The sequence below is a fragment of the Chrysemys picta genome, chromosome 6 (assembly GCF_011386835.1).
Source record: "Chrysemys picta bellii isolate R12L10 chromosome 6, ASM1138683v2, whole genome shotgun sequence".
Classification (NCBI taxonomy): domain Eukaryota; kingdom Metazoa; phylum Chordata; order Testudines; family Emydidae; genus Chrysemys; species Chrysemys picta.
The window spans coordinates 29,702,512-29,715,686 of record NC_088796.1 but is presented as its reverse complement, the minus strand read 5'-3'; the positions used below and the strand labels follow the sequence as shown (position 1 = coordinate 29,715,686).

Genomic DNA, 13,175 nt, shown 5'->3' with positions numbered 1-13,175 from the left:
ACGTACATATCTGCAGGGTCTTTTGAACCAAAGAATTGCAAAGAGCTTTGTAAACATTAATAAAGCCTTAAAACACTCCTGTGAGGTACAATAAGTATTAATACACCCACTTCACATATGGGCAAATGGAGCTACTAAAGCCTGGTCTATGTTTAAAAGCTCAGGTTGACATAGGTACCATGCTCAGCGGTGTGAAAAATCCACACCCCTGAGCACCATAGATAAAGCCCTTGAATCCACAGTGTAGACACGGCTAGGTCAATGGAAGAATGCTTCAGTCGACCCACTTATCGTCACTAGGTGAGGTGGAGTTATTACAGAAATGGGAAAATCCCTTCCGTTGCTGTAGTGTGCATTTACAATACATTTAGTGGCATAGGTACGGTGCCAGAGCTGTGCCGCTGTAGCACCTGTAACGTAGACATGGCCTAAGTGATGTGTTCAAGGATAAAAAGCAAGCCAGTGACCAAGACAGGAATAAACCCAAGAATCTAGATTCCTAGATGGCTGTTCTAACTTTGGCAAAGTCTGCAACTTTGCCAAACCACCAGACTAATTAGTCTAAGAACCTTTTCTCACACTCTTATTTTCTTTTGCTTCACATGGAAACAAAGTGCTTTATTTTCAATTTTCATCACATAAATTGAGCCACTTGACTTGAAGTTATTTGTCCTGGCCTTTCAGATGCTACATAACTCTGCTCCACCCTATTGTTTAGATGGTATTTGTTATGTTGCCTGCCACCCCCTTTTCTCCACTAGCACTATGAACAGAGCACTCTTCCTGAGCTTATACACCAGGCCATTCCTCATTCCATCCTTGAATAAGCACTTAAGTATATGCTTACTTTTATGCATGTGAGTAATCCCATTGAAGTAAACTGTTTGCAAATTTAAAGTTAAACATATGCTTATGTGCTGTGCTGTATCAGGATATCAAATCATTTTTCAACATCCACTTCTGCCATGACATCTATAAGAAATGAGCCAGACATTCATTTATGAAAAATCTAATAACTGAACAAAACAAACAACAGGCAATCATGGTAGTAAGAAGACATAAACCAGTCATCTTTTCTCTCACCATGTTTCTAGTAGATTTTATGTGTATCCCCAACCCTGGACATTTTATATTGTAAACTCTTTGGGGGTGGGAGAGAACTGTGTCTTCACATATATATGTACAATACCTAGCACATTTTGGTTACTGCTGTAATTAATAATAATAATTTGGATCAACAAATTAATTCAAAGTGTAAATACCTTCCTGGGTCATATAATTTATTTGTTATTTGTATAGGTTTTGGGGGCTGTTTTTTTTTTTTTTAAGAAAAAGAATAAAAGGCATTTAACCCACCTGTTATTTAGTGGCTTGATATTGATGAGCTAATCTTGAAACTAGATTAACCTGCATGGATTAACATGCCGCTTTACAGCTGCATGGAGTCATGGTTGTCACGACAACCAATAGAAAATGTATCCTGCTAATCCTCTCTCAACAAGTCTGTCTCCATGTATCTTTAACAGGATTTATCACCAGCACTGACATACTTAGGATGATTTTATTTCAGATACCTAGATAGGTATAATCTCTAGCCCCCTTTACACCTTAATAAATAGCAAAGTACTTGCAAATGCATTGCAATTAACAATCAGTGAGAAGAGCAACACTGGAAGGAAAGAGATCTTTGGTTATTATTTGAAATGTATATTTATAATTCACTTCCATGAGATTATTCGTATTTTGAAATAGAGCATTCAGACAGGCTCTTATCATTTTATAAATCTAATCAGGATGTTTTTCTACATTTTCAAATGTATTGATTTCTATTACAACACAGAATACAAAGTGTTCAGTGCTCACTTTATATTATTATTTCAGATTACAAATATTTGCACTGAAAAAAAGATCAACAAAACAAATAGTATTTTTCAATAAACGTCATACAAGTACTGTAGTGCAATCTCTTTATCATGAAAGTGCAACTTACAAATGTAGAATTTTTTTTGTTACATAACTCAAAAACAAAACAATGCACTCAAAAACAAAACAATGTAAAACTTTAGAGCCTACAAGTCAAAGCATCAAGGGGCATACAAATGTTTAGCATATCTGGCAAGTAAATACTTTGCAACACCGGCTACAACAGTGTCATGTGAATGCCTGTTCTCACTTTCAGGTGACATTGTCAATAAGAAGCAAGCAGCATTATCTCCCGTAAATGTAAACAAACTCATTTGTCTTAGTGATTGGTTGAACAAAAAGTAGGACTGAGTGGACTTGTAGGCTCTAAAGATTTACATTGTTTTGTTTCTAAGTGCAGCTTTGTAAAAATAATAATAATAATTCTACATTTGTAAGCTGCACTTTCACGATACAAGAGATTGCACTATGTTACTTGTATGAGGTGAATTGAAAAATACTATTTCTTTTATCCTTTTTACAGTGCAAATATTTGTAATCAGAAATAATAATATGAAGTGAGCACTGTACACTTTGTATTCTGTGTTGTAATTGAAATCAATATTTAAAAAAGTAGAAAAACATCCAAAAATGATTCTGTCCACTCTCTGGAATATTACATCACAGATAGCTTGAAGAGATTTGGGTGCACTTTCTTTTTCTCCATATGAACAACAGTAAAAGCAAAGTATAAGCCACAGTCAAAGAACACTGCTTAGATGTCTCTTCAGAATGTCAATTGTAAATGAAGCGATGCTCTGAATGCGATTGGCCAATCTCCTAAATTGTTCTGTAACTCAGAAAATGTCAGGGGAAAGGAAGGAGGAAGGGAATTGAAGTGCTGGATAAAGCCTCAAGCAGAGACAGTATAACCATTATAAATAGATAAATGTGGATACAAATGAAAAATGTAGAAATATTTCATTATGATATCATGTACTGTAATACAAAGGAAATGTATATACTAGTCACCTTGCAGAAACAGAAGAGGCAAATCTTGTCAGGAGAACAATCATTTTATCTGGTTTACAGGGGCCAAAGATCAGTAATTCTATAAGAGATAAAGGAATGCTACCCCAAAATACTTAGATTGTAGATGAAAACTGAGCAACCTAGAAATGTGTTTATTATAGATTATAGTACTGGATTCTAAAGTTAAGCACAGCATGTGGGAATATATTGTACAGATTTTTTTAAGTACCCATGGTCAGATTATTTGCAGCATTTTTTTTTTAAAACTTAGGTTGGCATAGGGCAAAGGGAAAGATATTTTTGTTCAGTTTGTTTTAGACAATATTTACTTTTAATTCTGCTCCGCCTAACAAGGAGGATTCATAACACAACCTCAGAGTTGTGAAAGAAAAATCTGAGAACTAGAGTGCCACCTTATTGCATAAAATAGTTCCATTTAATCAGCAGGACTACTTGTGGAGTAAGGTATTAGTCTTATGTGAGTCATTAGAAATTTGACATAAAATTGTTAGGTACCCTTTAGAAAAAAGGTTTTACTCCAGATCTTTCTTTTTTTTTTGTGACAGCACCAAACAACTACTAAAACAACAAAGTATTTCCATTGTCCAGAGTCTCCAGATGAACAGACAAAAGGAAGTTGATCCAATGCCTATTGAAGTGAACGGGAATCTTTCCAATCATTTCAAGGAGCTTTGGTTCACCCCCTAAGTTATTTTATACGACTAAGAAAATTAAAATAGAAACATAGGGGGAAGGATTGCTATTACATACAAAAAATACCATGTTAGACCATTAAAGATTCACGATTAAGCACTCTAAAGTTACTGTCCCCTTGTACGCATTACAGTATAATCTGTAATTAAATCATATACTGCATCACAGACAATACACAGTGCCATTTTCCCTCCAACTGTAGATTCTCACAGATATTATCTTGCAATTGTTTTTCATTCTTCTTTCATTAGCTTCATTCTCATAATCCTGCTCTATGTCATTATTGACTTAAACCTTGTATAAGATACTTTCTCTTATTTCTATGGTATTTACATTCATATTTTCATAAACACTAATGTATTGTGGCCAGGATTTTCAAAACTGACTAGCTCTATTGGGTCAATGAAAACTGACAATAATGTGGGTAAAATCCATTATCTGAAACAAGTTAGCAGAAGCCTGCTGGAACAGTCCGTCCCATACACCTTGGGAGAGCCCCTCTCTTGCATATTCAAGGAACCTTATGCCTTTGTCAGATGGAGAGACCTTAAGGTATGGCAGAGCAAGGATTCATCCAGTGCCCCTTATATGGCTCACAGAAGCCGTCCTTTGCCACTGTCACAGGAACTCTATGAGACATAGTGAGGAGACTGTGGGAATGGGAGGCTCTCGCAAGAAAGTGCTTGTCCAGCAGAGTTCCAAGTCCTGTTGACAGGATCCTACTCCAGGGGGAAAGCTGCGAGGGACCATAGCAGCTCACTCCCTTATGGTGCACTTTAGCAAGGCATTGCACAAGTAGCTGGAGAAAGGGATAATGTGGAGCTCCTTCCTTGGTTTATGTACAGATTTCTTTTCAATAGGCAGCTAAGTTAGCCATGCAGAACACATAGCCCGCTTCCTCAAATGTTCATTTTACAAGATTAGCAAAGGAAAAGCCAACACTCAAGAAACAGCCAATGTGTGCCTGAGCAGAATGTGACCTTAAAAGGGTTTTAACTCAGTCACATGAAAAAACAATTTTTGATCAAAACCAAATTCCCAGGAACACCCAAAGGCATTTCTCCTCAAGCGGGTCTATTTGCATGTCACATTTCAGATGCAGGTTCCAAATGTAGTACTGTTCCATTTTAATAGTGAGGAAAGTAGTATTTTCATTCTCATTTTCAAATACAGCTGAACTGTTTTTGCTCAAATATTTTGCACAGAAAATCAATGGGGGGCAGAGGCGATGCCCTGATATTTCAGCCGAAAAGGTGGAACTTATAGAAAGGTGTAAGATGAAGACAGAGGTTGAGAATGGAAACGATTAAAGAACTCTACTATAATGATTGCAGCCACCCGCTGCTACAACATAAACACACTTTTCTTCTTTGATACATTTATAGGCCCAGATCCTCAACTATGTCTGAGAGGGACACAGCTCAGCTCAGGAGGAGGACATGCAAAAGGTGGCCTTTGCGCTCCTCCAATACTAGGCTGGCTGTGTGCTGGTTCAGACCCTTTGTTATCTATTGGGGGAGTCCATAACTACTCTACGGATCCCATACTGCAGCGGGAGTCGGAGGGGGGTAAGAAAACCTTGATCATGCCCTTGATGTCAGCATCAGGGAAGGAGGACAGGACAGCAGCAACTATGCCAGCTCTAGGCCATCAGAGATTTCCCCCTATGCTAGGGAGATATTCCATCCTCCCACCTGGGTTGGCTCTGCGAGCTTTAGGCTGCTTTGTACTGATGGGACAGTGCAAAGCAGCCGCCACACTCCACCAGAACAAGTGGGCCCTAGACTGCAGATGAATAAACATCTCAAAAATGCTTTGTAGAACTAAAGCAATATCAGGCCAACAGTCTCCTTTAAGTTTTCCGTAGGAAAAACATGACTTCACAAATGACCTGAAGAAGAGCTCCGTGTATGCTCGAAAGCTTGTCTCTCTCACCAACAGAAATTGGTCCATTGAAAGAGGCTACCTGGTCTCCCTCTGACTCCACAAACGCTAGGCATGCTTGGCTTGTTATACAGGCTGTGGAACATGCTGCAGCCAGGGATACTAGAGGCAAGGACATCAGCAAGCCCCATAAGGGCAGCTAGGGTGACCAGATAGCAAGTGTGAAAAATCCGGACACTTTGTTTTTCCGGGGTATAGCTGCCTATATAAGACAAAGCCCCTAATATTGGGATGTCTGGGCATCCTAAGGGCAGCAAACTTTTTATTTTATTAATTACATCTCAATATGCTAACACATAACAATGGACTGTTTGAAATACATCTGAAAGTTTTGCAGGGTGTGCATAAACTCTCCATTCAGTCTCTCCCCACACCCTTCCAAATCCTCTACACCTCCTATATCCCAACATCTCCCCACGCATCCCCTTACCTCCCCCACAGCCTTTGCTGCCTCTACCCCAAACCTATCCAGCCCCTCCATTTACAGATACGCCCCAGCACCCCTCCTACACACCCATTCTTCTCCAGCCTCCCGCCCCCTCACCTTCCCTGCACTTGGGGGGCTGCTCCACCCATCCTCCCTTCTCATCCCAGGTTAATGGAGCGCTGCCCCCGGTCACCTTACCTGCGGAGAGAGGCTGCCAGGCTGCAGGGCTGCCCCAGGCGGGGCTCCGCGCGGGGCACTCATTGCAGCCCCCTGCCGGGCGGGGGCACCAGGCTGCTCGCGCGCCGCGGGGAGGGAGGGGACCAGAGCTGCGAGGGACAAGGGCTGGCGGGAGGAGCTCTGGGCGGCAGGGGGCAGGGCCCTGGGGAGGGCGGGCCGCCGGGGCAGCGGAAGGCTGGGCTAGCTTCTCGAGCGGCAGCCCCCGGGGAAGGCCGAGGGCCGCGCGCGGGACATGGCGAAGCGGAGCCCGGGGGGGCACCGTGCAGCAGCACCGCTGCCAAGGTAGCGGGGAGCCAGCCGCCTTTGCACCCGCTCCGCGGTGGGAAGCGCCCTTCGGCTTTGATTGGCGGCAGCGGGAGGCGGCCCCCGGGCTGCGGGAGGCGGACCTAGCCAAGCCCAGGAGCGGCGAGATGGGTTAGGAGCATACCACACAGCCCGCCTGGCGACTGCAGGGCGCTCGCCGCGCGGGGAGCCCCGGCTGGCAGCTGGTGAAACGCGTTGGACTCAAGGAGGACCAAGATCAGGGGCATCTGGGCAGCGCTACTCAGGGGGTGGGGGAAACAGGTGCTTTAAAAAACTACAATGCAATTAGCCAGCGAGCCGCTGTTTTCCTTTACAACCTTGGACAGCTCCGCTCGCTCTCTTTACATTACATAGGCAACTCTTTCTAGGCAAGGGGAAACACGGTAGTCATGGTACTGCATTCATTTAACTCAGTGGGCTTCATCAAGAGTTTCAGGGACTACGACTAAAGATCAGTTTTGGGTTGATTCGGGGAACCCAAAACACCCCAACAGTCTAATAATAAATAACACTTTTCATTAAAAAAATTAATTCATCCTGGCAACAATCCCTTAACATGGATAAATAGGTATTAGCCCCATTTTATAGATAAGGAAACTCAGGCAAAGAGAATTTTTTTCAAAATTGTGGCCTCGTTTTCATGGGTACAACTTGAGTTTACAAAATTGGCACTCACACTTGCATTGTATGCAAAATCAGGATTCTTGCACTACTGACTAGGGCTACAAATCACATAGTTACAGGTGCATGTAGTTCACTTTGTGTTTACAATACAATAGAGGGTTTAGACAGCACCCACAAAAGAGTGGTTGGTTTACGTTGCAGAAGTCTTGTAAATCTATCATTCTTTTCTGCTTCCTACCCCAAAGGCATATGCCCTAGCATAGCTTTAGGAGTTCTGGTAACAGGTATCTGCTGCAGTTTTAAGCCCAGGTTGCTCACTGAGGCTCTATAAATGGTGGGAGCGTATATACTATAGGTGAAGCAGGTAGTGATGCTTTCAGTTAAAGTTGTCCAACACCTTCTCAGACCTTGTTTTCAGTTGCTCATAAAAGTGTTAAGCTTTGGGGTTAAAAGAAAAGAACAATACACCAGTCTCCTGTCTGTTTAGAATCTCATGCTTAGTGTCTGTCTCACACTGAAATTTTTGGAAAATTTCAACAAAAACAGGCCAGCTGTTTCTCAGAACAATGTTGGGGAAAAAATAGTTTTGCTATATTAGAAAAATTCTCATAGTTTGTTGAGAAGGCCTGCTGCCTCCATCCTTTGGAGCAGGGACTTGACATGCGGTTGTGATGTGGGAGAGCAGGGATGTGTGCGCGCTGGCGTCAGGGTTGGCTCTTTTGCCGTGCCCAGGAAAATCCTCCCACATTTGGTCAAGTTATGACCCTGTGAAAATTTCAATTCACGCATGCTCAGACTTAATACTCAGAGGATTCAATCTGTGCTCAGTTTACTCCATCCTACGGCTGCAGGAGTTAGGAGTTATCCTGGAATTGCTCCTCCTAACAGCCAAGCACTGCTATAGCACTGGGCACAATAATAGAATTCCTCTGCTTTCATTCTCCTGTGCTCCCACTGCTAATCTGCTGAGCCCAGGCTGCAAGAAAACAGCCTGACTGGAATTCAGAGCTGTGAGGAGCCTTTCCTGGGAGTAGGGTTGTGGTGAAGGCTGGGCCAAAAAGCTAGATAGAGTGTGGGCAGGGCCATCCCTACGGGAGCGCGGGGCCCAGGGCAGAAGCGATGGATTCGTCTCTTCCAGGACCCACTGTGCCGTCCAATCGCACTGGCCCATGGGGCCACCCAAAGCAAAGGGCCTGGAGCAGTTGCCCCGATTTGTCCTACCAAACAGGACAGCTGTGGGTGTGGGAAGGACAGGGTGGAGGGAGAGGGGCAGAAGAGTCTGTAACCACTAGAATACACTGCCTTCAGAACTGATCTGGAACCCAGCTTTCCTGAGTCTCAACATTCCTCTGCTGTCAACAAACAATTGTGAAACTTGGTGGGAAAATGTTGCTCTCATTGCCCTCTAGTGACTGGCCCACACAGAGGATAATAGCCTACTGCTGCTAGCATTACTCTTATCTCACCAGGCCGTGGTCTGTACGGTGGAACTCAAGGTTCCAACCCTGCCACAGAATCATGTTACTATGATTGAATTTCTATTTGCTTTGTTAAAAACCCAGGAAGTTACATAAAACAAAACAAAAAAAAAACCACCAAACTGAAACCCTACATTAAAAGAACATCAAGGATGCAAAGTCAAGCCCCCAAAAGTTAAAAAAATACAGGTTGCCTGTGTAATCTTCATTCAGACTCCTTGTGCTTCTGCGTTACAATAATCTTTAATTACATAGATACAACAGAAAGAAGGGGTGGAGAATGTATGTTAAATTTTGTTGAGGGGCGTGGGGGATATCACTGGAGTTTTAAGCTGAGGTAGGCACCTCTGAAGATTTTTTTCTTGACATCTCTCTCTTCTCCCATCTTCCCTTTGTCCCTACGTAGTAACACAAATTGCCATACTGGGTCACACTGTAGTCCATCTACTTGACAGATATTTTGTAACTTTGCAGGAGGATACAAGAAACCTGACAGAGGGATGTGATGGATTACCTTCCCTCAAGTGAACTTTCTCCTATTCCCCTCAATTACCAGTTTTTGATCTACAGGATGAGGTTATACATCTTTAATTTTTGTTTTAGCCTAATATGACTGTGGTCTGTTATTCCAAATTAATGTCAATTTTTTTCTTGAATTCTACTAGGTTCTTTAACTCAGCTCTAGTACTAATCCATTCCCCATACTGGTTATGCATTACATAAGTGTATTTACTTTCCTTAATTTGAAAATTAGCTGCCTTTATTTCATGCATCTTCTTTGTTCTTATATTATGGAAAAATGTAAGTAGGAGTACCCTTTGTTCTGTACATTTATCCACTCAAATTTTCCCCACCCAAACCAGTCCCTTTCTTCTTCCCCCCTGATTCTTGCCTCTATTACTAGAGCACTGCTTTCACCACCACTGAATCAGGTATTTCAGGGTGTCCCACTGGAGATCTGCTCCCTATCCTGTGGAGGAGCATGTTGATTAGCAAAGAGCATATGCTGGGGGATAAACAAGAATGAGAGCAATGTGGGTCTAGAGAGCAGGAGTGAGTGAAGGATATAGGTAGGTGGCATCATATGACCTGGGGAAGTGATAGCAGCCCTGGTCATTTTTACACATCCTACAAAATCATGCAAGACCAGCCTTTGATTTCTGTAAATTAGTAAACTATCTGCTGCTAGTGGGAGTTCAGCGGATGCCTGCTACAGGGTAGATACACACTACACTCTCTCATGGAGAATCTACCTCTGGACTTAGTGTTACATTCTGTGTATGACAAACCGCTCCCTACAACTCTTACCTATGCAGGCTCTTTCTCCAAAATTCACTGCTGGATACTAGTACACCTTTTGAATCTACACTGGAACAACAATTTACCTGAATTCATTTTAGTTTCATTTCAAACTTCTCTACTACAGTCATTAATTAAAAACAAACAATTCATGTTAGCAGTACTAGGAGACTCCTTACATTGCACATGCTGATCATATATAACACTTTGCCATTTTTACATGGTCACGGGAACTAGCACAAATATCTACCAAACAAATCAACATTTAGGCTGCCATTATAAATATTCATTTTTGTCTCTTTACTGTATATATTTTTTTCTGGCGGTTACTAGAAAATAATTTTAAAAGCTCCTGCACCAATGTATTTTAATAAATCCTGACAAAAAGATTACTTCTGAAGATTGTTTTAACTGCTTACCTATTTAATGTTTCTAAGATTTAATATTCCTAATATTTACATTAGAAAAATCAATGACTTACTTTCAGTTAAAAATTAATGGAAGCTGATTGCAGTGATTTGACAGAAACCCTAAATTGGAGATTAACACTTGTTTGACTCCTTTTTCTACTCTTTTGTGAAGAGCAATAAGCCAAGTTCTGCCCTCAGTTATATCTACACAACCCCACTGATTATCTCCTGTTTTTTAAAAAAGAGAGACAATTATAATGTTAGGGGTATAAAGCAGCATAAATAGAAAGAGCGCACCCACTATATGTTGTCTCAAGTTATGTTTCAGAACCTTAAATATATCCCTGTTTACTGTGGAATATTCACTCAAGGGAAATGGTAGCAGATAGCAAGCATTAGACTGAGACTAGATAAAGCATTTCAGAGCATACTAGAGGGAATAATTCTGCACTTTCAGGAAAATGAACAAGATAGGTCTGGGGTCTGCAGGATTGCTAGAATTCTGTGAGAAATTATCTGTATAAGTTTTCGTTTTCAGATATGAGAAAAAGTGGACTGATTTTCAGAAGTGCCAAATCTCACTAAAGTCATTGGTAGCTGAAAGTACCCACCACCTTTGAAAAGTCAAGCCAACATCCTTTAATGAAGTTCCATGTGTAGTAATGGGTTATTCTGTCAAAGTGGATCTGCACTAACTCCACTGTCATTACCAAGATCACAATCTAGCCCAGTTATTTATTACACTGCAAAGAGAGGGAATGTTTTACATTGGAGCTAAACTGAATTGCATTGTTACCTGCTGTATATATTGTACTGTACAAGTACTCAAACTAAAACACTTGTTTCCTAATATATAGTGACTGAAGCAAGTAATGTCACAGTTTTTTCATGGTTGGTATTGTTTTATTGTTCAATAATACTGATTAAAATATTTACACTCCTACTTTTAAATCCACAGTTTAGCACTCATACCTATGGCTTTAATTCTTTTTTAGCACAAGATCTTTATGTCAAGTGTCAGAGAAAATTTCATTTTAAAACAGGAACCTGATATATCATACACACATTTTCTCTGTTTTTAAATGCATTCATTTTTAATTTGAAGTGGTAAGATGGTACAATCTTTCAGCCGCTTCATTTACCATGGATTCAGCTGATTTTTTCCTATTGTAAGTGGCCCTTTCAACAATCGTCACAATGTGTAATTTGTTCCGTTCTACCCCCATCTAAATTTAAAGCAAGAATTGGTAGCTGACAATTATAAGCAAAAATATAAAGCACTATAGCATTATCTACATTGCCTTTTACTGCACTAGCTTCTTAAACATTCTAGGAGCTTTGTGGAAGTTTAGTCAATTCTGAAAAGGCACAAGACTTTTTGCACTCCAAGAACTTTAGTGACAATACTTGTTACCATCAGTCTGGCATTTTCAAAGTGGGCTGAAAGAAGGCTGTTCATATTAGGAAAAAGTATATTGAGAATTGCTGCTATTATAAAGGAACTGCTGCTGGATGACAAACATCTGTGTGTTTTCTAAGTGGGTCCAACTGTCTTTAAATATCGACGCATACATTAGAATCCCCATATTCTAGCATTTTGCCATCTCTCTCACTCACTCACACCCCACCACCCATCCCTTTTCCTCTGGAAGTATATATCAAGGGCTTGTAAATGGGGGAGGAGGGGGAGTCTCTCAGTGACAACAATTGCACACACATGGGGCAAATGACACAGTCTATTCAACCAACTATTACACTTCTCATAAAGCTGCTGATCTCTGGGATAGTTTTTGCTCCATGGCATTACATGAAAGGGGAAAAGTTCTTTTTAAAGTACAATAGGATGATTTTAATTGTATAAGAAATATCCTAAATTTGGTCCACCTTCTGGTTTCCTAAGGACAGCGATGCTGGAGAGCCGACCACAGTTGGTACAAAAATTAACGTAGAATTTTAACAAAAATAATTTGGTATTTCATCTCTAAACCTGCACAGTACAGTCATTTGTCCTAATCATCCACTTGCTCATCTTGTGTGTCCACTATTTGTTGAGTTTTTAAATCTTCAGCTTGTTCATGATCTTCTTTAACGGTCTCCACATCACCTATTTCACCAGTTTCGCTCTCTTCTAACTCTCCCTGATTAATGTTTTCAGACTCCACTTGTTCTAGATCTGTTTCATCTATAAGTTCTGCCTGTACCTCTTCCATTTGTATCTGATTTACATGTTCAACATGTAGCTCCTCCATCTGTACATCAGCACCTTGTTCAGTCTGAATGTGTTCCACTTCTACGTAACTAATCTGTACCTGTTCTTGCAGATCGTCCATCTGTGTGCCTTTCACGTGATTATCTTGAATCAGATCCGGATGCACCTGTTCCACAGTTACTTGTGCTGGATCCACTTGTACCTGAATTACTGGTAGTACATGGACTTGCTCCACTTGTTCTATAATAGTCATTGATGTCACTGGTTCAGTTTCCACGTCTTCCACTGGAAGAACCTCCTCTGTCACTATTCGTTCTGAAATGTTATGAATGTCTTTGAGATGCCTTCTCAGTTCGCTGCCTTGCATAAACCACAAATCACATAAGGTACAATGGTTGGGTTTGTCTCCTGTGTGTATTACCAAGTGATCTTTAAATTGATCCCAGCTGTTAAATACACTATTACATACCTGAAACAACAAGATGTAATATGTTAAATAATGCTAATAAAAATCTGATAAAGCAAAGTACACTGTATATTCTGGATTAAGTTTACAGATTGTTACCATGTAGTTTCTTGCTATTATGATTGAACAA

The 13,175-nt window shown here is 40.9% G+C and overlaps 2 protein-coding genes and 1 long non-coding RNA gene across 8 annotated transcripts in view; 1 reads left to right on the top strand and 2 right to left on the bottom strand.

The window, feature by feature from the left end:
- The window catches only part of NIM1K (NIM1 serine/threonine protein kinase), a 79,112-nt gene extending 72,762 nt beyond the window's left edge, over window positions 1-6,350 (bottom strand). Inside the window, exon 1 of the mRNA XM_005282202.3 lies at window positions 6,218-6,350. The gene's annotated coding sequence lies outside the window, so the exon portion shown is untranslated. The remainder of the gene's footprint in view (window positions 1-6,217) is intronic.
- Window positions 6,351-6,405: 55 nt separating this feature from the next.
- On the top strand, window positions 6,406-12,828 carry LOC112059573 (uncharacterized). Its single transcript, XR_002888877.3, has 3 exons — window positions 6,406-6,538; window positions 9,136-9,237; window positions 12,692-12,828. It is a non-coding gene; the product is annotated as an uncharacterized LOC112059573 (long non-coding RNA).
- Window positions 11,252-13,175, bottom strand: part of ZNF131 (zinc finger protein 131) — a 31,382-nt gene continuing 29,458 nt past the window's right edge. For all 6 annotated transcript variants that reach the window (XM_005282205.5, XM_065598889.1, XM_005282204.4 and 3 more), the window contains one exon: window positions 11,252-13,048. In XM_005282205.5, the coding sequence (XP_005282262.1) occupies window positions 12,380-13,048 (669 nt within the window). In that variant the 3' untranslated portion in view covers window positions 11,252-12,379. The remainder of the gene's footprint in view (window positions 13,049-13,175) is intronic.